The sequence below is a fragment of the Lepus europaeus genome, chromosome 9 (genome assembly GCF_033115175.1).
Source record: "Lepus europaeus isolate LE1 chromosome 9, mLepTim1.pri, whole genome shotgun sequence".
NCBI lineage: Eukaryota > Metazoa > Chordata > Mammalia > Lagomorpha > Leporidae > Lepus > Lepus europaeus.
In genome coordinates, this window is record NC_084835.1 from 69,562,223 (window position 1) to 69,587,998 (window position 25,776).

Sequence of the window (25,776 nt, forward strand, 5' to 3'; positions counted from 1 at the left end):
TCCTTAAACAACCTCAACCACTCTTGGGCTCCAACTTTTGCCTGCTCACCTATAATTCCAGTCTCCCTCTCTAGCCCTACTGTATTTCCTGATGGCCAGTCCTGTATATCCAAGTTGCTAGTAGGCATTTCCTCCTGGATACTCAAAAGGCACCCTAAACCCTTTAGATTCCTAAAGGGCTGGACCACAGGCTATGGCTTGAATGTGTCCCTCATCCAAACTTCATGTGTTGGAAACTTAATCCAAACTCAGGAGCTCACGGTATCTGGAGGCTGGGCCCTTAGGAGGGGATCACAATTAGATGAGGTCACACCTGGTATCTCCCTATGTGATGTCCTCTACGATTTCAGGATGCAGCAAGGCCTCACCGGATGCCAAGCAGATGCCAGGACCGTGCTCCTGGACTACTTTGCCCATAAAACTGTGAGCTGCATATACTTCTCTTTTTTATAAATCACCAAATTATCCTAAACATTCTGTTTCAGCAAATATCATCACCTTGTATCAGCCAGCCAAGCTACACACTACCCTCGGCTCCCCTCTCTTCACTTCCCACAGTATGATTAATCCCATTGTTTCTGCCCTGTGAATGCTGTTCATTGTTGTTCTTGCTTCTTTATCCCCCTACATCTGCTTTCAGACTCAACTCTGGGTAGGTGTGTAGTAATGACTCTCTGACCAGTCTCCCAGCCCCCAGTCTTCTCTCCCTCTGTTTCTTTTCTGCACACCGGTACCATGGTTCTCCTTCTAAAAATGAGCATGATTAAGTTATTTCCCTGTGCCCAAATGTCAATAGTTCAGTATTAGGTTTCTTAGAATTCTACACGATTCTTCAAAATCTGGCCCCATTCTTCTAGAAGAATTCCCAATACTTCCAGAATAGGAAGAGGGAGAACAACTTCATGGACAAGAACATAAGGGCACAGTCACTTCATCTGGGGGTGAATTCTGGCTTTGCTATTTCTTGTCTGGGGCAAGTTCTTCACCCTCTGCATCTCATTTTCATCATCTGGAAAATAGGGCTATTGGTGGTTGTAAATGATACTGGGCCGTTTCTATTACTGAACATTAAATACCAAAAGACATAACCAAGACTGAGTCTGAGGATTCAGTAAGTATTAGATAAAATTATCATCATCATTATCCAGCCACAAATCTGTAGTTGTTATTCCATGTTCTTTGTTCTGAGCTCCTGGAAGTGCAATATCATAAACCTCAATATCCAACTCAAAAGGGTACCCCAACTAGGAAGTTCTCCCGCCTCCCCCAGGAAGTGAGCTGTTCCTTCCCTTCGTGCTTGGTAGCCTTACTAAATCTGCTTTTGTAGGGGTAGCTTTGGACTGAGTACATGTTTGACTCCCGTGACTCAAGTCTGACCTCCCAAGGATCAGGGCTGTATCTCATTAACGTGTATACTTCTTCCCCTATCCCCTTGCTCAGCCCCTGACTGAATCAGCACACACTACAGCTTTGCTGAAGGAACAGATCTTTGTCCCTCACTTCACGGGATCTAATGGACTCTGCAGCACGGTACTTCCTCCAGAACCTCGGATCATGTCTTCACGCCTTTGTGTCCTGGAAGTACCTAGGGGAATGCATGCACACAGGCAGCCCTGCTTGGCCAGGGCCACGGTGGCAAATTCCAGTCCTTCCCTTCAGAGCACTGTCTATGAGATTCCTAAAGGCCTAGACCACATGGGGAAATAGGAACTTCGGTATTCTACTATTTATCTGGAGACTCTTGATCATCAATGCTTTATGGCTTCTGCTTTTGAAATCACATTGATCCTGAATCCCTCTAGACCCTAAGTCAAGCAAAAGGCAACAGCTCCTTCCTAGCTTCTTAGAAAGTGTTGACATTTGTGACATGACTGTAAATTTTTACTTCCAGGTGACTTGATTATTTACACTCTTAATGTTACTCTGTCACAGACTTAAAACATTTTCTTTCAATTACAGCACAAGTGTCTTCGACCTGCACAAGAGGTGAGGGACTAGGAGTTAAATAGCCACAACAACGTTTCAGTGAGTCTAATACTTCTCATTCCAACACAGATTTACACATTGGATGGTGATGATTTTCCAGGACATTGAAAACCTTCTAGCAAAAACTAGAAGTTTAAAAGAAAATTATATTTAAATTAAAAAAAGGCTTAAATAACATTTCCTCTATGTAAAGTCTGGCTGGCAAATAAGGTCATATAAGAGAAAGAAAGTATACTAATATTAGTAATTTTGTTTTGAACTAGTTAATCTTTAAAAAATAGTGTTTTGCATGAAAAATGCTATAGATGAGTATCTGCTGATGTTAAAATGCAGCAAATACAAAGTCAAAAAGTAGAATTTTAATTTTACAAAAAATAGAGTATACATGCTACATATGTATGAGCTGAATGAGCACAGACTAAAAGACTTCCTGGTTACACAAACATGAGTCTTGTAACCTTTTACCACCTGTTTATCTGTATTTCTCTACAATGAAGTGGTACTGCTTACCTAAACAATTAAAGAGTTATTCTAAATATAAAAGAATGTGCTTTTCATTATAAAACTGGAAATGACTCTTAAAAACTGAGTGTTGTTATTCAAGTTTACTTACCAAGAGACTCTCTCCCGCCACTCCTCTGTTGTTAAAAACCACACATCTAAAAATCAGAAGAGTAATTTTTGTTATTTCTACACATGATTATTGCTTATAATATACTATTAGAGTCATCTTACTGACGCTGGCTTAGAGTATTAAAAGATTTGGACAATCTGTTCTATAGATATGTTTGACAATTCCATCTAAATGTACTAAAATACTATTCTAGTCCTTTAAATTCAACATGTGAGTTCAAATTAGACAACTGCATATTTAGGTACTGTTAATTTTTTCTACCAAACAAGAATTCTTACAACTCCTTTTGCATGTAGGTGGGCCTCCAATCAATGCTAGTAAAACATTTTAAATCAAGTAAAATTCAAATATTTTACTCCAAATAAAGAAAAAATGATGTCTTCTACCCATTATATTTGTAACATCAATCAATATCTACTTATGCCCTAAGAAATAACTCTTGTTCCTTCAAAGCTCAGCAAAGACTAGAATTTTACATGAGGTGGAAATGGTACAAGTAGAGCTATAAAGACGCAGGCACCTGAGCTGGTAGGATGGGGACCCACCCCCCTATTTTACTGAATGGAGTTCAGTTGACTTCAGGAAGAAAGATGAACCTTGTGTTCCCTAGGATCCTGTTTGCATCACCTTGGTAAAGCCTTACTGTATTGCACTGTTGGCTCAATGCAAGCACTAGATAAAGTCAGCTATTAGTAGCTATCAGAGTGCCATGGCATCTTCAAAAAGTCATTCTGCTTTTCAAACATATTTAATTCTCAATTAACTTTCAGTCAAACATAACCCTGGATATACATTTTTTGTAATCCTCAGACAAAATCCTGACTTGTGTCTACACAGCCACTGATTTAATGAGTCTATACTCATGTCAGTTAAAACTCATTTTGTCTGTTTACTTATCCAATCAATCAAGGCCATTTAAGATGCAATTTCTCTTCTTTCAGAGTGTTCCTGACCATTGTACTGGCTCTAGGCACTAATGAATTCTGCTTTGCAAAGCACACTCAATTCTGACTCTCCTCTTAGGGAAATTAGATTTTTTTTAAAGGATTTATTTATTGAGGGCTGGTGCTATGGCTGCAAGAGTCAGGAACCAGGAGCTTCTTCTGGGTCTCTCATGTGGGTGCAGGGGTCCAAGCACTTGGGCTGTCCTCCGCTGCCTTCCCAGGGGCACTAGCGGAGAGCTGGATTGGAAGCAGAGCAGCCAGGACTCACCCCGGCAGCCATATGGGATGCCAGCAATGTAGGCAGTGGCTTTATTCACTATACCACAGTGCTGGCCCTTAGATTTTTGTTTTTATAAAGATTTATTTATTTATTTAAAAGGCAGTTATGGAGCAGGGGAGGGGAAAGGAAGAGAGAGAGAGAGAGAATGAGAATCTTCCATTGCCAGTTCATTAAATGTCCCTAAATGGCTGCAATAGACAAAGCTGGGGCCAAATAGAAGCCAGGAGCCAGGAACTCCATCTGGGTCTTCCCATGTGGGTGGCAGGGGCTCAAGTATTTGGGCCATACTCTACTACCTTCTATTTGCATTAACAGGGAACTGGATTGGAAGCAGAGTAGCTGGGACTTGAATCAGGCACTCCAAAAATGGGATATAGCTTTAACCCACTGCACCTTGACAATATAAACCCTGAGGTTTGATTTTAAGACACACCATTTATTAAACATGGTATTCAGGGTATTTTTTTTATTATTATTATTTGAAAGGTAGGGAGACAGAGACACAGAGAGATCTTCCCATCTAGTGATTTACTCCCCAATTTTACAACAATTGGGGCTGGACCAGGCTGAAGCCAGGAGCCTAGGACTTAATTTGGGTCTCCTAAACAGGTGTCAGGCCCCCAAGAACTTGAGCCATCATCTGATGCCTCTCAGTACATATTAACACAAAGATGGAATCGGATGTAAAGCTGGGACTTGAACTTAGGCACTCTGATATGGGATGCAGGCATCCCAAGGGTCATCTTAACCTCTATGCTGTGCCAAACCCTGCCCTTCAGAGTATGTTTCTACATAGAGCATTCTATTTGGCCCAACTGAAAGAAGAAAAGTGTTTTTCAAAGATTTATTTATTTATTTATTTGAAAGTCAGAGTTACACAGAGAAAGAGGCAGAGAGAGAGAGAGAGAGGTCTTCCATCCAACGGTTCACTCTCCAATTGGCTGCGATGGCCGGAGCTGCACCCATCTGAAGCCAGGAGCCAGGAGCTTCTTCGGGTCTCCCATGCAGGTGCAGGGGCCCAAGGAGTTGGGCCATCTTCTATTGCTATCCCAGGCCACAGCAGAGAGCTGGATCAGAACATGGGCAGCCAAGACTAGAAACGGCGCCCATATGGGATGCTGGCACTGCAGGCCGGGGTATTAACCCGCTGCACCACAGCGCCGGCCCTGAAGAAAAGTATTTTTTAAAAAGATCCCAGAAATCTAAAATGAGAAAAAGCTTGAAATATGACATTTTATTGACTTACCTATGAGAGATGTTAAATATACTCTAAATACATGCAGAAAAGTTAGAGTTCGCCATTACTATTTCACATTTTCTTGCTAAAAAAGAAGGGCAAGGGAGCTGGCCCTGGGATACAGTGGGTTAAAGCCCTAGCCTGAAGCACCGGCATCCCATATGGGTGCTGGTTCTAGTCCCAGCTGTTACTCTTCCAATCCAGCTCTCTGCTATGGCCTGGAAAAGCAGTAGATGGCCTAAGTGCTTGGGCCGCTGCACTCATGTGGGAGACCCAGAAGAAGCTCCTGGTTCCTGACTTTGGATCGGCTCAGCTCCGGCCATTATGGCCATTTGGGAAGCGAACCAGCAGATGAAAGATCTGTGTGTCTCTACCTCTCTCTGTAACTCTGTCTTTCAAATAAATAAAAATAAATCTTAAAAAGAAGTTATTGCAAAAAATTGAAAAAATAAAAAGAATGGCAAGATAGACTAGATATGAATCAAATTCAGGTTGGCCACTCATATTACTTGCATAATCACTTATGTCCCATAGGGATGGGTGCTGAAGGCAACCATGGCCTTGAACCTTGAAGCTCCTAGTTTTCCAGAGAACTAAAATATTAAATAAGGATTCAAATGGCTTCTGGAGCCAAGATGTCCCCATGTGACTGCCATTGAGAGAAGGCAACAGGGTTAGTGAGGGGAAAGGAAAAGATGATCTCAACAAACTCATGACACAGCAGCCTGCACACCTGGGCCCTCCTTCCAAACTGCAGACTGGAATATCTGCACTTTCTTACAGCCAACTTTGGAAAGTGGATCACGGCTCTGGTATCTCTTGCTAGAGGAGGAACTGAGCTGACCTCTTCCCAAGTGTTGGTTTCCAGCAATGTTCAATCAGCAGCAGTCATCGCTGTCTACTTCTGGCCTTGGACATGGGGCAGAAAGACAGGAAGAATGAGGACTGTCTTTCTGTCCCCTTCTCCTCCCCCATCAGCTGTGATAAGCAACTAACTTCTCATGTTTAATCCCTTTTCTACCCTAGTAAACATCAGAGAACACTTGACACACAATTCAAAAAGAGCTGGTTTAGAAACCACTATTCCCAAGGCATGGGTGAGCCTCTGTTCATTTCTGTGACAGCTCTCGCCAAACAGCCTTTACAGCTTAGCCCAAACAATGTTCAGGCATGTGACTTAAAGAATTAACCTGCAAAAACAGTTTTTTTAAATTTTTGTCTTTCTCATTTGAAAGATTTTTATTTATTTTCATTTGAAAGACAGAGGGATGTGTGTGTGTGTGTGTGTGGAGAGAAAGAGAGAGAGAGAGAGAGAGAGAGAGAGAAATCAATCTCTCACCCACTAGTTCACTCTTCAAATACCAGCAACAGCCAGGGCTGGGTGAGGCAGAAACTAGGAACCCAGAACTCAATTCAAGTCTCCCATGTAGGTGGCAGGGACCTGAATTCTTGAGGCATCACCTGCTGCCTCCTGGGTGCACAGCAGTAGGAAGATGGAATCTGAGTGGAGCTGGAACTCCAATCCAGGCACTCCAGCATAGGATGCAGCTGTCCCAAGCTGTGCCTTACCTGCTACACCAAATACCTACCCCTTAATTTTTACCCCCCAAAACTAGGGAAATACAAGTAAAGAAAAGAAATAGCAAATAAAGAATAAATCTGGCATGAAAAGCTTCCTGTAAGGACAGAACTTGCTAACCAGGACAAGCAGGCGAGGCTCCTTTAATAAAGGTTAAAGGAAAGTCAGAGAGCTTATGGCAGCACACAGTTTCTCAATCGTTATCCCTGTGGGCACTGCAGACACAATACTTCTTTGGATGCCAGCAGAACCTGCCCCAGGTATGACAATCAAGAATGCATCCAGGTGTTGCAAAATGTTCGCTGGGGGCGAAAATGCCCTTTGAATGAGAGGTGCTGTTACTGTGAGATGGACCAGAGAGCCTTGCATTTGCTCGAGCCCAGGGGCTGGCCACAGCACATGTTGTGACCTCTCCTTCTCCCTGAGCAGGGGCAGACTCAGCTTCGTCACTTAAGCAAACCAGTGAAGAGCGCATGGAAATAGAATATATCACTAGGACTGCTTCCCAAATCTGTAAGATAAGGGGATTTTATCAGACAACCTTAAATATTTTTGGGATTTCCTAAGTCTTTGAATCTAAGAATATAAATAATAACCATCAAGGGGTACAATTAGAGGAATATTCAGGGATCACTAGTCATACTTTACTTTTTATGAGATAATAATAATAATATACTTTAGTGTTTACATGAATATTAATACTGGAGTGACATGGTCACTCATTTAAAAATTTATTAAGCAAGATATTTACTGAACTAAAGACTGAGTTCAGTCTTTAGAGAAACAAAGTAAGGACATGAGGTTCCTGGCCTCTAACATTATCACGTAGTTAGACTGCAAAGATGTACATGACGTTTTCAGTTGAGAGATGACAAGGTGCATGGGGTACAATGTCCAATCAGTGGTACAGACAATAAAGCCCTATGAAATCAGGATAGGCGAAGTTAATTAGGAAAGTCTTCATGGAAAACGCAGACAGATCTTCACACTGGTAAAGATTTTGGCGAAGGAGAAGTGAAGGATTTATGATGAAGGCAGCAAAAATATAAGACAGGAATACAAAATGTTCTCAGGGATGGAAGGAGCAGAAAAATGGGTACATACAGTATAATGAGAGAAAGTAGGATGGATGTGCTGGTAGCTCATGTGAGTACCAGTTCGAGTCCTGACTGTTCTACTTCAGATCCAGCTCCCTGCTAAAGCACCAGGGAAAGCAGAGGAAGATGGCCCAAGAGCTGGGCCCCTGTGTTCATGTGGGAGACCTGAATGAGAATCCTGACTCCTGGCTTTGGCCATCTGAGGAGTGAACCAGTGATGGAAGATTTCTCTCTCTCTCTCTCTCTCTCTCTAATTCTTTCAAATAAACAAATAAAATAAAAAAAAAAATAAAGAAAAGAATGGAAAACCAGGGTCAGACCAAAATAGGGACAGGGCTTTGAGTGCCAAGTTAAGAAAAGATGGAGAGAGCTGGTGTTGGGGCATGGTGGGTAAAGCCACCATCTGTGATGCTGGCATCCCACTGGTTTGAGTCTCAGGTGTCCACTTTTTTTTTTTTTTTTTTTTGACAGGCAGAGTGGATAGTGAGAGAGAGACAGAGAGAAAGGTCTTCCTTTTTGCCGTTGGTTCACCCTCCAAAGGCCGCCGCGGCCAGCGCATCTCGTCGATCCAAAGCCAGGAGCCAGGTGCCTCTCCTGGCCTCCCATGCGGGTGCAGGGCCCAAGCACTTGGGCCATCCTCCACTGCCTTCCCGGGCCACAGCAGAGAGCTGGCCTGGAAGAGGGGCAACTGGGACAGAATCTGGCACTCCGACCGGGACCAGAACCTGGTGTGCCGGCGCCGCAAGGCGGAGGACCAGTCCGTTAAGCCACGGCGCCGGCCAGGTGTCCACTTCTGACCCAGCTCCCAGCTAATGCATCTGGGAAAGCAGCAGAAGATGACCCAAGTACTTGGGCCCCTGCCACAAACATGGAAGACCTGGATGGAATTCCAGGTTCCTGGCTTTGGCTTGGCCCAACCTGGCCTTTGCGGCCATTTGGGGAGTGAACCAGCAGATGGAAGATTTCTCTCTCTCTCTCTCTCTCTCTCTCTGTAAATCTACCTTTCAAATAAGTAAATAAATAAATCTTAAAAAAGAAAAGATGACAAGGATGTTCTGTTGCTAGTAATGCCAGGATAGATCCTATTGGACCAAGCCATCCATAGAGTAATAACTAAACTCCTGATAAAATATAAAGAACAACCAAAAAGAAACAGGCAAAAACTGACAGAAGTTGTCATTATAAAGAAGAAAATGGCACTGGAGGCCGGCGCCGTGGCTCAACAGGCTAATCCTCCACCTTGCGGCGCCGGCACACCGGGTTCTAGTCCCGGTTGGGGCACCGATCCTGTCCCGGTTGCCCCTCTTCCAGGCCAGCCCTCTGCTGTGGCCAGGGAGTGCAGTGGAGGATGGCCCAAGTGTTTGGGCTCTGCACCCCATGGGAGACCAGGATAAGTACCTGGCTCCTGCCATCAGAACAGCGCGGTGCGCCGGCCGCAGCGCGCTACCGCGGCGGCCATTGGAGGGTGAACCAACGGCAAAGGAAGACCTTTCTCTCTGTCTCTCTCTCACTATCCACTCTGCCTGTCAAAAAAAAAAAAAAAAAAGAAAGAAAAAAAAAGAAAATGGCACTGGATGGTTTTGTATTTTTGCAGCTTTTATTTATTTATTTATTTTTATTTTTGCCTGAGGGGAGGCAGGAGTTGGTATTACTCTATCATAAATAGAAGTTAGGCAGAAGTGTCCAACCTCACAGGCTTGAAAAACCAGAAGATGGAGTATGGAGCTTGGAGATGGAGAATGAGTGTGGAATCTCTGAAAAGAGACACAGAGGAAGAGCCCTGAATACTGTATAAAAATTAGGCCTAAATCTCTGGCTGACTGCTTATTGGTACACAGGTAAGGCAGACTCCATGCAGCCCAATGAAGACCGAAAAACTAGACAGAGGTTTGAACTGCTGTTTATTACAAAGGAGACAGAGTTTGAAGTCTGAATTTAGGCAAGTTATCTGCCTGATAAAACAGAAACGAACTAATTTACAACAATAATGTGCTATGCAAAAAATACAACAGAATCTAAAGTCTTTCAATTGATTATTCAAACTGTGTAAAACACAATCCAGGGGCTGGCATTGAGGCATACTGGGTAAAACCACTTTCTGCAATGCTGGTATCCAATATGGGCAATGGTACAAGTCCTGGCTGTTCCACTTATGAGCTAGCTCCATGCTAATGCACCTGGGAAAGCAGAGGAAGATGGCCCAAGTGATTGGGTCCCTGCATCCAAGTGGGAGACCCAGAAGAAGCTACTGGCTCCTGGCTTTGGTCTGGCCCAGCTCTAGCTATTGTGGCCATTTGGAGAGTGAACCAACAGGTGAAAAAATCTCTCTGACTCTGTCTCTGTCTTTGTCTCTCTCTTTCTCTCTCTCTGTAACTCTGCCTTCCAAAAAAACAAAAACTAAAACACAATCCAAAATTAGTACTCCATGAAAAAACAGGAAAACATCACTCATATCAGCAATAAAATACCTGATACTGAGATGTTCCAAATGTTAAAATCAGCACAGATGAGGATTTAAAGTAACAATTATAACTATACCCATAGATATAAAGGAGGAAAAAAGCTTGTAAAAAAAAATAAGAAAATAGAAAATCTCATCGGAGGAAAATAACTTATTTAAAAGTGGAAATTTGAGGTAGGCTTTTGCCAGAGAGATAAGAAGCTGCTTGGCATGCCTGCATCCTAATTAGAGAGCCTGGGTTCGATTCTGCTTCTGCTTCTGCTTCCAGCTTCCTGCTAAGGCAGACCTTGGGAGGCAGCAGGTCTTGGCTCAAGCACTTGGGTCCCTGCCAGCCACACTGCAAACCTAGATTGAGTTCCAGGCTCCTGGCTTCAGTGTGATCCATCTCTGGTTATTATAGGCATTTGCAGGAGTGAACCAGTAGATAGAAGATCTCTGTCTGCCTGCCTACCTTTCAAATAAATTAATTAAATAAACAAAAAATTTTTAAAAATTATACAACATATACAATAATATCTGAAATAAAAAATTTTGCTGAATTTGCAAACTGCAGCTACAATGTAAGTAGTAAAGAGGCAAAAAGTTGAAAAGAAGGACTCTCTGTGGAGTATCAAAAGAGGGACTAGCACCGTGGCATAGTGGGTAAAGCCGCCACCTACAGTGCCGGCATCCCATATGGGTACCGGTTTGAGTTCTGGCTGCTCCACTCCCGATCCAGCTCTCTGCCATGGCCTGGGAAAGCAGAAGATGGCCCAAGTGCTTGGGCCCCTGCACCCACGTGGGAGGCCTGGAAGAAGCACCTGGCTCCTGGCTTCGGATTGGCGCAGCTTCAGCAGTTGTCGAGAATTGCAGAGTGAACCAGTGGATGGAAGACCTCTCTCCCTCTCTGGCTCTCCTTCTCTCTCTGTGTAACTCTGACTTTCAAATAAATAAATAAATCTTAAAAAAAAAAAAAAGTCCAGCTAAAAGGCAGAGATTGTCAGAGAAGATAAACAAAAAATCAACCTATATGTCCTCCTCAAGAAATACATATATAAATAATATAAATACCTAATATATATTTATTGAAGATAGAGATACAGATTAAAGATAGACATACTTGGGAAGGTAAAGTGTGAAGAAAGATGAATCATGCAAACAGTAACCAAGCAAAGGCTGGAGTGGCCACATTGACATCGGGTGAGGCCGACATCGGGGCCAGAGATTAAGGAGGACATCATTCATGGGAGCACTACTAATCATAAACATGTATGTGACTCATAACGGAGCTTCCACACACAGAAGCAAAAATTCACAGAATCAAATGGAGAAAAAGAAAATCCACAATCACATTAATTTTAATATCCTATATTTATATAACACTAGTTTTAACAACTACAGAATATACATGATTATATCTATTTCCAATCCAACTAAGGTCATAAGACAATAAAACAAATGAACATAATTCATGTACCTTTTTCTAGAAGGTGAAGTTTCAGAAATCAAACACAATAATTAATAAGAATATATTACTGACTGTGCTACAAACCCAGTCTGTGACTATTACACGGAAATGGAGAACAGTGAAAGTCAATTCATAATTCAGTAACCTCACTGCCTTGTTTCAACTCTTTCCCCACAAAAGCTATTCCCTGAGTAGGAAACTTGACGTGTTTGCCTGTCAAGTCTTGAGTTCCCCTGATACAACTGAGTCCTGATGACAGTACAGGTGTACATTATCCAGGCAGGCAACAATCATGGAAGTTGAGGAGCTGGCTGCTCCCATGCTAAGAGCCCAACACATCCAAGGGTGTGACAAAGGTGAAAAGAATGGTCTTCAAGAACTATCAAAATTTTGGGGCCGGCGCTGTGGCGCAGTGGGTTAATGCCCTGGCCTGAAGTGCCGGCATCCCATATGTGCACCGGTTTGAGACCCGGCTGCTCCACTTCTGATTTAGCAATCTGCTATGGCCTGGGAGAGCAGTGGAAGATGGTCCAAGTCCTTGGGCCCCTGCACCCACGTGGGAGACCAGGAAGAAGCACTTGGCTCCTGGCTTTGGATTGGCGCAGCTCCAGCCCTTGTGGCCAACTGGGGAGTGAATCATTGGATGGAAGATCTCTCTCTCTCTCTCTCTCTCCACCTCTCCTCTCTCTGTGTAACTCTGATTTTCAAATAAATAAATACATCTTTTTTGAAAAAAAGAACTATCAAAATTTCAAAAAGCCTAAAGAAATCATAAACCTACCTGTAGTGAAGCTGTACAATTGAAACTTAACCCTGTCACCCATCACTAACTGTATTTTTGCAGTTGTCCTTTCTGGTTGGTAAAATGGAGCTGATAATATAAATGTTGGAATTGGGTACATATTAAATGAGATAGCAATAACAGTACCTCAGAGTCCATTATGAGGCAGGTACTCAAAAAAGTAAGTTTAAAAATTTTTAAATTAGGGGCCAGTGTTGTGACATAGTGGGCTAAGCCTCAGCTTTCTTGGCTGCTCCTCTTCTGATCCAGCTCTCTGCTATGGCCTGGGAAAGCAGTAGAAGATGGCCCAAGTGCTTGGGCCCCTGCACCTACGTGGGAAACTAAGAAGAAGCTCTTGGCTCCTGGCTTCAGAATGACCCAGCTCCAGACATTGTGGCCATTTGGGGAGTGAACCAGCAGATGGAAGACCTTTCTCTCTCTCTCAATCTCTGTAACTCTGCCTCTCAAATAATTAAAGTCTGAAAAACAAATTTTTAATTGACATATAATGATTGTACATCTTTATAGGATACAATATGGCAATTCAATACTGTATTCAATGTACAATGATCAAATCAAGGTAATTAAGATTTCCATCTTCTTTCTTAAACATATACCATTTTTTTGGGGGGGGAAGGGGAGGCGCCTGTGAATCCTTCCCTTCTAGTTCTTTATAAAATATAGAATAAGTTATTGTAAATCCTGTGTGTAGAACACTGGAACTTGTTCCTCCTATCAACTGTATTGTACTCCTCCAATCCTTCCTCTCCCCCAAGCTAAATTTAATTGTAGCAAAGTAGCAACACTGACTATCTCCAGCTGATACTAAGTTCTAAGTGGTCCTATGAGTTTCAAAACAAGTGCAGCAAGTTAATATTTATGAACCAAGTTTATCTTTTAGATATAATATTTCCAAAAAGAGGTCACAAGGGGAAAAAAATCAAAGGTATCCTTAATGTGAAGAAACTGAAATCCTTATTATGCAACATCAAGAAATCTTTTCAGGGACTCATGTTATGGTGTAGCAAGTAAGGTTGCCACCTGTGACACAGTATCCCATCAGGGAGCCAGTTTGTGTGCTGGCTGCTCCACTGCTGACCCAGCTCCCTGCTAATGCGCCTGGGAAAGTAGTGGAGAACAGCTCAAGTGTTTGGGAGACCTAAGCGGAGTTCCAGGCTTCTGTGTTTGGCCTGGCTTCTGTGTTTGGCCCTGGTTGCTGGGGGCATTTGGAGAGTGAACCAGCAGATGGAAGATCTCTCTCTGGTCGTCTCTGTCTCTCTGCCTTTCAAACAAGTAAATAATTTTTTTATGGTGTTCTACATTCTGAGTGCTCATAACCGACAGCAGTTGTTATCCTAGTGTCCCAGTCCCTGCTGGTAACTGGCTGGCCCCACAGGCAGAAGGATGTAGACTCCAGCTGCCTCTCCACCTCAGCAAGGCATTTCCTTCCCTTCCTGGATCACCACTGCTGGCCAGGCTTATTTCTATTTTTGGGTCCTCTTAGGATGGCTTCTTCCTGGTAATAGGGCTTGGGAACTAAATATCTCATTTCCATTTGACCAGGCTAAAAGGGTGAGGCTCTTCCCTAAGCCAGATAATAGTCCTCCTTAGGATTCTATAGCTAAAGGTTTTTAAATATTCGTTAAGGGTCAGCTACGAGCCAACATTCTTTACATACTTTACATGCAATCCTCACAGCCTTATGAGGTACAGGTATTATTACAGATGAGAAAACAGGTGCAGAGAGATGTAATTTGTCAATGGATACAAAGGTAGCGCATGACAGTACTGGGACCTGAACCCAGGCAGATCTGAACCAAGACTCCATTTAACTACCTCACTCTGCTGTCCTGCATTATCTAAGCTAGTAACATTCAAATCTACTTCTTCCAAAGAAAATGGGTGCTCTGAACACGGCGTACACTATGAGAGTGTGCCAAGTCTGATAAAAAGAGCTTTGTCCTTGGACATTTATTATTGAGCTATCATTTTATAGTGGAATATCTAACAATTGGTCCCCTAGAGAATGGGACCATTTGCTGGTGTCCACCATAACTTTTTCTAGAATATCATAAATAACCCAGACTTTCATATAGTGATTTCCAATATGCATTACTTAATCTACATAGTCTCATGAATATGTTACCTGCCACATTGCCCAAATCTTAAAAACTCAACCATTACTGAAATGTTCTTATCTCAAATGCTGCTTTTAGATGGGGTTTGGGAGGCTGGTGTTGTGGTGTGGTAGGTAAAGCTACCACCTATGATGCCAACATCCCATGTGGGCACCAGTTCATGTCCCAGCTCCTTTACTTCTGATACAGCTTTCTGCAAATGGTTTGGGAAAAGCAGCAGAAGATGGCCCAAGTGTTTGGGCCCCTGCACCCACATGGGAGACCAGGATGAAGCTCTTGGCTCCTGCTTGGCTCAGTGCTGGCTGTTGCAGCCATCTAGGGAGTGACTCAGAATGTGGAAGATTCTCTCTTTCTCCCCACCCCCACTGTAACTCTGTCATATAAGTAAATAAATAAATGGATATATAGGTAGATAGAAAGATGGGGGTGGTCAGAGCTCACCCTTTTCCTTCACTGCCTCCCCACCCTTCAGGAAGAATCTGCAGACCAGCCCCTAAGGCACCTGTAATGCTGCTGGAAAAGCTAACCTTCAGCTAAAGCTACAGTATCCACTGCTGCTACTTCACCTAAATGAAGAAATTCTCAGGCCCAAAGCCCAAACTTGGAAAAAAAGGAATATTTAAAAGCAGTCAAATTTTAATCACTCTTAAAATCATCTCCCAGTTTGAGATGCTCTCAAAAATATAAACGTTGAACAGTGGCATCCTTGTCACCAGTAAGCAGGCTCGTGGTGAAGACAAAAAGACCTTGAGCCTAGGGTGGGTATTTGGTATAGTGGTTAAGACCTCACTTACACACGGTGCTGTGGCGTAGCAGGTAAAGCCACTGCCTGCAGTGCAGGCATCCCATATGGGCGCTAAGTTGAGTCCCGGCTGCTCTACTTCTGATCCAGCTCTCTGCTATGGCCTGGGAAAGCAGTGGAGGATGGCCCAAGTCCTTAGGGCCCTGCACCCACAGAGGAGACCCAGAGGAAGCTCCTGGCTCAGATTGGCGCAGCTCTGGCTGTTCCGGCCAACTGGGGAGTGAACCAGCTGATGGAAGACCTCTCTCTCTCTCTTTCTCTCTCTGCCTCTCTGTAACTATGTCTTTCAAATAAAATAAATAAAGGTTAAAAATAAAAAAGACCTCACAAGGAGCAGGGGAAACAGGCATTTGGTTCAGCAGTTAAGTTACTACTTGAAGTCGCTTGCATCAGAGTACCTGGTTCAAATGCTGGCGACAGGACTTCCTATCCAGTTTATTGCTAATGTGCATCCTGGGAAGCAGCACATGATAGTTTAAGTTCTTGGGTCCCTGCAACCATGTGGGTTCAGCCCTGGCCCAGCCCTGGCTGCTGTAGGCATTTGGGGAGTGAACCAACAGGACCCTGCTTGGGAAGCCCCCATCCACTATCAGCATGCCTGGGTTTGATAACTGCTTCTGGTTCCTAATTCCCGATTCCTGCTACTGTGGATCTCTGAAGGCAGATTAGGTTCCTGCCACCCATATGGGAGACCCAGATTGAAGTACCCAGATCCCAGCTTCAGCCTGGCCCAGCCCCAGCCACTGCATGCATCATAGGAATAAACCACCAGTGAGTGGGAGCTCTGTCTGTCTGTCTCTTTCAGATAGAAAATAAAACAAAACACAAAAACTTTATCCTGCCAAGCCATATAAAAAAATCAGTGCTTTTTCTAAGTAGTAAAAATAAAATAATACTGAGAGTAAGTTTTTTTTATTAAATTTATTTGACAAGTAGAGTTATAGACAGTGAGAGAAAGAGACAGAGAAAAAGATCTTCCTTCCATTGGTTCACTCCCCAAATGGCTGCAACTGACAGAGCTGTGCCAGTCCGAAGCCAGGAACAGGTGCAGGGGCCCACGCACCTGGGCCATCCTCCACTGCCTTCCCAGGCCACAGCAGAGATCTGGATCAGAAGAGGAGCAACCAGGACTAGAAGCGGCACCCACATGGGATGCTGGTGCCGCAGATGGAGGATTAACCAAGTGAGCCATGGCGCCGGCCCCAAGAGTAAGAAATTTCTTGAAATACAGGTCTGCAGTTTTGAAAATCCCTCAACTGGTTCTTTTGCCATTTTCTAATAACTCTTCTCTGTCAAACTTCTCAAACATGTAAGTCACCCCTGCTCTCCTGTTCTGAGGCCATCTTAATCCCCAGGAGCCTAGCTTCCTTCCTCAAAGTCAAATTTTGTTCTATCTGACCTCATTCACTGTGCCCTTTCAACTGCATCTGACATTGCTGATCCACTCCTTCCCTCAATGAAACATCCCTCTTGGATCCCCCAAGATCCTGGTACCCTCACCCTTTGATATCCACAGGAAACTGGTCCAGGAGTCCAGCAGATATCAAAAACCTCCAGCGTTCTAGTCTGTTACATACAACAGCATAGCACTGGCATAGAACCAGCTCATACCCTGCTGTATAGCTTAAATCATCTCTGGATTATGTATAATATCTAAAACAATGTAAATGTTATGCAAATGATTGTTATAGGGTATTATTCAGGGAATCATGACAAAATAAAAAGTCTGTACATGTTCATTACAGATGCCATGTTCCCCCTCATATTTTCACTCCGTGGTTAAATGAATCCACGGATATGGAATCTGCAGATACTGAACGCTGAAGTAGTTTCACTTCTCTGGGCACTTAGTGGCATAGACTGCTAGTTATCTTCCATTAAGCATCTTCCTCATCTTACCCAGTAACAGAACACCCCCCCCCCCCCATTTTAGCTGGCACATGACTGCCCAAAATAAAGATTTAATTTTTCCATCTCCCTTGCATCTAAGAACCGGCTGATAAGATATGAGCAAAACCGGTGTGTTCAAATGGCTGGTATGCACCCTCAAAGGAAGATGGCATACCTCCCCCTTGTCTTTGATTTTTCCTTGTAGGGTGCTGGAACGCAGATGAGATAGCTAGGGCTAAGGAATCTGCGGGCTATGACGCAACATGACATAAGAAGCCTAAGTTACTGACACTACAAAGCGCCAGAGGAGCTGTGGGCCTTCTTGGATTTTTACACGAGAGGAGTAAACCTGTATCTTGTTTAAGTCATTGTTATTTCGAGTTTTCTGTCATTTGTAGTTAGTCCCAGTCCTTTCTAATGCATATCCCTACGTCTGCAGCCTCTTTTCACTTAAAGTGCTATGCTCCTTGGGAATGTAGTTTCTGATACTATACTTGACAGACCCAAAATACTTAATGACTGACCTAGATTTCAGTGAACTTATTGTTATGCAATTCTGGATGGGTCACTCGTTTTTATATTAGTTGGGGGTGGAATGTCATGGTAAATGAACAAGAAAGGTCCAGATAAAAGATGATTCAGATGTTGTCAAAGTAACTGTTTTTCTCCTTGTTTTTGTTGCAGTGCTAGAAATCAATTCAGAGAATGGGAAAAAGATGTAAGAAAACAGGATATTATTCATGCATATAAAATAATACCTAGTAGGCTATGCTATTGAATGGAGACTTTTAAAAAAGAGAAATTATGAACGAGTAAGATTTCTAATCAGTTTACCATTCACACAGGTGTAAAGTATCAGAGGGAAGACTGTTTTCTCCAGTCCTCTGCTTCCCAGGAATAGGGCTTCTCCCTAAACACATTCCTGACCTTTCTTACTCTGCTCACCCTCCAGGACTTGACTGACACATACAATCTGGAAGAATTTATCTGGCTCAACAATTTTCTCCTCTGGGGCAGGTCTACCCAAGGAGGTACCTCCTGCAATCTGCCAATGAAGAGGGACAGTGGGGGCAGGCCCACACAGTCTCCACCCAACTCTATCTACCTTTGACTTCCTTAATAAAGGTCTTTGCTCACAATCATCTTACAAGACTTTGGCCTAGTTTCCATCCTTTCAATCATTAATTTTGAATTAGCACCCCTTAATAGAAAAATGGTATCTTTTTAAGTTTTCAGATACAGGAGATAATTTGTTTTGTTTAAAGATTTATTTTATTTATTTGAAATACAGAATTAAAAAGAGATTCAGAGCCAGAGAAAAAGAGAAGTCTTCTACCCACTGGTTCACTCCCCAAATGACTAGGCTGATCTGAAGTCAGGAACCAGGAGCTTCTTTTGGGTCTCCCATGCAGGTACAGGGGCCCAAGGACTTGGGCCATCTTCTACTCTTTCCCTGGCCATAGCAGAGAGCTGGATTAGAAGATGAGCATCCAGGACAGGAACTGGTGCCCATATGGGATCCCAGCACTGCAGGCCAGGGCTTTAACCCACTGTGCCACAGCGCATAATTTGTCGAACATCAACAATAAGCCCTTATGTTTCATTTGTCCACATGCTAGGAGTTAGGTTCTCTCTAACATCTAAATCATAGCTCAGGGTGGTTGGCACTGTGATGCAGCAGGTTAGGCCACTGCCTGTGATGCTGGGATCCCATATGAGTATCTGGTGTCCTGGCAGCTCCACCTCCGATCCAGCTGTCTGCTAATGGCCTGAGCAAAGCAGTGGAAGATGGCCCAAATGTGTGGGTCCCTGCCACCCATGTGGTAAACATATTTGGGAGTTACTGCCTCCTGGTATTGGTCTGCTGCAGAGTGCAAAGCCGGCATCCCATATAGGTGCTGGTAGGAGTCTCAGCTGCTCCATTTCTGATCCAGCACCCTGCTAATGTGCCTGGGAAAGCAGTGGAGGATGGCAAGTGCCTGGGTCCCTGCACCCACATGGGAGACCTGGAAGAAGCTCCTGGCTCCTGGCTCCTGGCTTTGGCCTGGCCCAGCCCCAGTCCCTGCGGCCATTTGAGGAGTGAACCAGCAGATGGAAGACCTCTCCCTCTGTCTCTACCTCTCACTGTAACTCTGCCTTTCAAAGAAAGAAAAACAAATCTAAAAAAAAAAAAAAAAAAAAAGAAATTATATCTCACCGGTAAAGTATCAACAGTTTACAACCCTCCCTAAACATTCAACTTTACAGAAGACAGTACCTGGAGCTGGATGTCAAGTGTACCCCTGCACTGCACAGATGTTCCTACTGACTATGAAACACTCTTGTATAACAGATGCTATAACAACATCCATACATCCCTGGGTGGAAAGTAGATGTTTATATCTCTTAGGAGCTAGATGTGCTTGTACTTGCTCTTACAAATTATAATCAATTTTCTATTCTAATCAAGGGCATAGAAAATAAAGGAAGAAAGACACAACATGTTCTAGAAAACCCACTTTGTGAAGGGCACTAAACCAAGTAAGTTACCTATTCTAAGGCCTCTGGAGGAGGTGAGAATACAGCGAGAGGAGAAGCTAAATGCTCAGCATCACTTGGTAATCTGAGTCGAGCCAACATCTGAGTCGAGCCCTGACTTTAGAGGCAAGACAAATGTCCCCCCATATTACAGACTTCCACAGACTATTACTTCTGGATCCCATGCTATAGTACAAGGACTCACTACTGTTTTGCCACCTAAGGACTCAATGCAGACTTGTATAAAATTCCAGATTTTTTTTTTAAAGATTTGTTTATTTGAAAGGCAGAGTGGCACAGAGAGTAAGAGAGATCTTCCACCTGCTGGTTTGCTCCTGAAATGTCTGCAACAGTCAGGTCTAGACCAGGACAAACCCAGGAGCAAGGAACTCCATCTGGGTCTCCCACATGAGTGGCAGGGGTCCAAGCACTGGGGCCACCCTCTTCTGCCTTCTGAGGTGCATTAGCAGGGATCTGGATCTGAAGTGGAATAGTTGGGATATGAACCAGCACTCCAATCTGGTATGGAATGCTGGCTTTGCAAGTGGTGGATTAACTCAACTGTATCCCAGATCTAGTTGGTTTTTTTTTTTTTTTTAAGATGTATTTATTTATTTGAGAGTTACAGACAGAGAGAGGGAGAGACAGAGAGAAAGGTCTTCCATCCACTGGTTCACTCCCCAAATGGCCACAACAGCTGGGCCATCTTTCTTCCTTCCTTCCTTCCTTCCTTCCTTCCTTCCTTCCTTCCTTCCTTTCTTTCTTTCTTTCTTTCTTTCTTTCTTTCTTTCTTTCTTTCTTGACAGGCAGAGTTAGATAGTGAGAGAGAGAGACAGAGAGAAAGGTCTTCCTTCTGTTGGTTCACTCCCTAAATGGCCGCTATGGCTGGTGCGCTGCGCCGCGCTGATCTGAAGCCAGGAGCCAGGTGTCAGGTGCTTCCTCCTGGTCTCCCATGTGAGTGCAGGGCCCAAGCACTTGGGCCATCCTCCACTGCCCTCCCAGGCCACAGCAGAGAGCTGGACTAGAAGAGGAGCAACTGGGAGAGAACCGGCGCCCCAACCGGGACTAGAACCCTGGGTGCTGGTGCCGCAGGCAGAGGATTAGCCTAGTGAGCTGCGGCACTGACCTACTTGGGCCATCTTATCCTGCTTTCCCAGGCCATAGCAGAGAGCAGAATAAGAAGAGGAGTAGCCAGGACACAAACCAGTGCCCATATGTGATGCCAGCACTGCAGGTGGAGGCTTAGCCACCCACACCACAGCACTGGCCCCCAGATCTAGTTTTTACGTCAAAGTTCTTTGAAACTACCTGGCTCTCCGTGGTAGACTACAGAAATACATATTTAAAATTTTTTTTATTACTTATTTTCTTTTTATTTAAACGAGAGAGAAAAAGAGAGACAGAGAGATATCTTCCATCTGCTGGTCCACTTCTCAAATATCCACAACAGCTGGGGCTGGGCCAGACTGAAGCCGGGAGATTGGAACACAACTTGCGTCTCCTACATGGGTGGCAGGAACACAAGTGTTTGAGCCATCATCTGCTGCCTCGCAGGGTGCACATTATCAGGAAGTTGGAATCAAAAGCGGGGCTGAGGCTTCCATATGGGTTGTGGGCATCCCAAGCAGCCTCTTTACTGTTCCAAATGCCTGCCCCTACTGCAAAATATTTTGTAGCTCTTCCTATCAAGAGGTGGATTGTACTCATATTTCCCTACTCTTTGACTGCTGGGTTGACTCTGTGACTTGTTTTGACCAGTAGAACAAGGCAGAAGCAACACTGGCAGTTTTCAGTTTGGGCCTCCAGAGGCCTTGCAGCCTTGGTATTTATACTCTTGAAACTCTCTCCCATCACATGAACACACTCAAGGTAAGCCTCATGGTGGATGAAAGCACGTGTAGCTATGAGATGAGTCACAGCTCAGGGTCCCCGAGCATGTAGTTGTCCTAGCAGGTGACCATAAATGATCCCAGCTACAACCACCCCACTGAGAAGAAAAACCACCCCCACTGAGCTTTGACAAATTGCAGCCCACAGAACTGTGAGCAGAATGGTTGTGGCTTTAAGCCACTGAATTTTAGAGAGGTTTATTATACAGCAAAAGCTATCTGATAGAGCCCTTCGAGCCTAGAATCAGAGACTCCTTGTAGTTAAGAAATAAATGAGGGAATGGGCACCTGGTGTAGATCCAGGCATGCCTGAGTTCAAGTCCCAGCTTCATACTGCATTCCAACCTCCTGCTAATGTGCACCCTGGGAGACAGCAGATGATGGCTCAAGTGACTGGGGACCTGCCAGTCCCACAGAACTGAGATCCTGGCTCTTGGCTTCAGCCTCACCCAGCCCTGGCTCTATAGGAATTTGGAGAGTGATCAGCAGATGGGAGATTCCTGTGTATCTCTCTGCTTTTTTTGCGTTTTTTTTTTTTTTTTTTTTTTTGACAGGCAGAGTGGACAGTGAGAGAGAGAGACAGAGAGAAAGGTCTTCCTTTTGCCGTTGGTTCACCCTCCAATGGCCGCCACGGTAGGCGCGCTGCGGCCAACGCACCGCGCTGATCCGATGGCAGGAGCCAGGTGCTTCTCCTGGTCTCCCATGGGGTGCAGGCCCCAAGCACTTGGGCCATCCTCCACTGCACTCCCGGGCCACAGCAGAGAGCTGGCCTGGAAGAGGGGCAACCAGGACAGAATCCGGAGCCCCGACCGGGACTAGAACCTGGTGTGCCGGCGCCACAAGGCGGAGGATTAGCCTGTTGAGCCACGGCGCCGGCCTATCTCTCTGCTTTTCAAAAAAATAAATAAATAAAGTTTTAAAGATGTGGGCATTGAGAAGCTCACTGACAATGGTTTATTCATCCATTCTGCTTCCTACAAGGACAGCCTGATTCAATGTTAGAGCTCCCGAAATCCGAATAGGTTGGGTCTGCAAGCAGCTGACAATGAATTGGTGCAGCCTTCTCCTCTTATATACTCTTGATGTAGAGACAACTTTTTCAAAGCTCCCTGCAGCTCCTCACAGTACCCAGCACAAAGCCTTCCTTGTATAAAACATGTTCCATAGAATTTCTGAATTAGTAGACGATTTGAACCCCTAGGAAAGCTATAACCTCCCAACTGCTTTGATGCATAGTGTTGTGATAGCTTTGGGAATAAAATTTGGCAACTTTTACAAGCAGTGGATCAAAGCCATGTGCACTGGCAATGCCAGAGCTTCTGAGACTCAGTCCTTGAGTTTCAACTACATTGTTTTCAAAGCAGTTTCTAAGTCATGGGAGATAACTCAGGACAAATCTAGAATCAGCAAATTAAATATGTACAAACGGTTTGATCTTCTGTGCTTTTTGAGCATGACTAAGTTTTAGCAAAACAACTGGAATCAAGCCTCACATCTAACTAGACAATGCCTCAACATGGAATAATAAATTCCTGCTATTGGCCAGCGCCGTGGCTGAACAGGCTGATCCTCCGCCTTGCGGCGCTGGCACACAGGGTTCTAGTCCCGGTTGGGGCGCCGGATTCTATCCTGGTTGCCCCTCTTCCAGGCCAGCTCTCTGCTATGGCCCGGGAAGGCAGTGGAGGATGGCCCAAGTGCTTGGGCCCTGCACCCGCATGGGAGACCAGGAGAAGCACCTGGCTCCTGCCATCGGATCAGCGAGATGCGCCGGCCGCAGCGGCCATTGGAGGGTGAACCAACGGCAAAAAGGAAGACCTTTCTGTCTGTCTCTCTCTCTCACTGTCCACTCTGCCTGTCAAAAAAAAAAAAAAAAAATTCCTGCTATTGCTTAGCAAATTTCTAGAACATCATAATTCCATAATTCTGGAAGACTATATCATGGTTTCTGAGAGAATGCTACTTAATGGACAAAACAGGCTTTAAATATCAGAGTTAACTTGTTTAAACTGGATTAGCTATTACAGCATTTTCCCCTTTAAAAATTTAGTTATTTATTTTATTTGAAAGGCAGAGAGACAAAGAGAATCTCTCATCCACTGGTTCACTCTTCAAATGCCCACAACAGCCAGGACTGGGCCAGGCCAAAGCCAGGAGCCAGGAACTCAATCTCAGATACCTCACATGAGTGACAGGGGCTCAGCTACTTGAGCCATCACTTGCTGCCTCCAAGGGTGTGTGTTAGCAGAAAACTGGAATGGAGAGCAGTGTTAGGATTCAAACCCAGGCACTCCAATATGGAATGTAGGCATCCCAAGCAGCAGCTTAACTTCTGTACCAAATTCCCCCCCCCACTTTCCCCTTTATATAAAAATATTTTCATAACATGAGCTCAACATCAGTTTTTTCAAAGTGTTACAAGTTTAACAAACGATAAGTCTCTAAATACAAATCTCAACATGTTCCATTACAATAATTACTATCAGCTAAAACAGAGCAGAACAGGGCCAGCACTGTGGCACAGTGGGTTAAAACTTCGGCTGTAGTGCCAGTATCCCTTATGGGCACCAGTTTGAGTCCCGGCTGCTCCACTTCTGATCCAGCTCCCTGTTAGGGCACCTGGGAAAGCAGCAGAGGATGGCCCAAGTCCTTGAACCTCTGCACCCACATGTAAGACCTGGAAGAAGCTCCTGGCTCTTGGCTTCAGATCGGCTCAGCTACAGCTGTTGCAGCCATTTGGGGAATGAACCAGTAGATGGAAGACCTCTCTCTCTTTCTCTCTCTGTCTCTACCTCTCTCTCTAACTCTTACACATAAATAAAATGAATATTTTAAAAAACAAGCAAAAAGAGCTGGCACCGCGGCTCAATAGGCTAATCCTCCATCTTGCAGCGCCGGCACACCGGGTTCTAGTCCCGGTCGGGGCGCCGGATTCTGTCCCAGTTGCCCCTCTTCCAGGCCAGCTCTCTGCTGTGGCCCGGGAGTGCAGTGGAGGATGGCCCAAGTCCTTGGGCCCTGCACCCCGTGGGAGACCAGGAGAAGCACCTGGCTCCAGCCGCAGCGCACCTACCGCGGCGGCCATTGGAGGGTGAACCAACGGCAAAAGGAAGACCTTTCTCTCTGTCTCTCTCTCTCACTGTCCACTCTGCCTGTCAAGAAAAAAAAAAAAAACAAGATTCTAGAGCTGAATCTGAAACTTGCAATTGCTAAGTCATTTTTTTTTTTTTAAATTATACTGTCTCTGGTGATTGAGTTGAATAATGGTTACTCAAAAATGCTGTGGCATCAACTGGACATTAGCCATATGCACCTGCAAATTCAGGTGGACAGAAGAGGCACGGATCACATTTGGAAAATGAGGACATCCCAGAAGCCAATTTTGAATTTTTTTTTTTTACACTTGGGATTTGAGCCAGGGTGATAAGATTTACTGAATTCAGGACCCACACAGAGTGTGACATGAGGGCCACTGTGTACTCTCTCAGGAATTTATAAGTGCCATCTCTCACGGCATTTCCTCCACTGGGGTCTATGCCTCTCTGACCTGGGGAGCTTTGTCAGTTCTCAACAGATTCTAAATTCATTCATCTCACCATCAGTTCACTAAATGTCTATGACACTAAGTGCCATTGTTTTGTTTTGTTTTGTGTGTGTGTATGTGTATGATTCAACTATGCATCTTTCTGGAATAAAAAAAAGTTAAAGAGGAAGCAGACAAAATTAGTAAATTAGGGGCTTGCTCAATCCATGCACAAAATCAAAAGTATTTCTGAAACAAACATGTAAATATATTTGTACTTCTTGTAGAATGAATTAAGTGAAAAGTGGACACAAATCTTGCACTGGTACCTGTATCCTAACTCCTCACTGAGATGGATCATGTGAAGGATATAGGATTCCTTGCTTGTTCCGGTGAGGCCAGGCAACAGTAAAATAGTGGGTCTGGTGCTGGCATCCACATAACATGCACTGTTTTCGTTATCAAACCAGTCCAGCGAAATCTGCCCTCCATCTGCAGTTTTAATAAGTTCGCTGAAAGGAATAATTCAAAACGTTACTCACTATGTGTTCCAAGTCCTGTCTTAAGTGCAGGGTTT

At 44.3% G+C, this 25,776-nt stretch overlaps 1 protein-coding gene across 1 annotated transcript in view; it reads right to left on the minus strand.

Annotated features, from left to right (window-relative positions):
• Positions 1–25,776, minus strand: part of ABHD3 (abhydrolase domain containing 3, phospholipase) — a 56,947-nt gene that overhangs the window by 29,262 nt on the left and 1,909 nt on the right. Inside the window, exons 3-4 of the mRNA XM_062200236.1 lie at positions 25,529–25,711; positions 2,600–2,645 (exon numbers count right to left, since the gene is read on the minus strand). Coding sequence (XP_062056220.1) covers positions 2,600–2,645; positions 25,529–25,711 — 229 coding nt within the window. The remainder of the gene's footprint in view (positions 1–2,599; positions 2,646–25,528; positions 25,712–25,776) is intronic.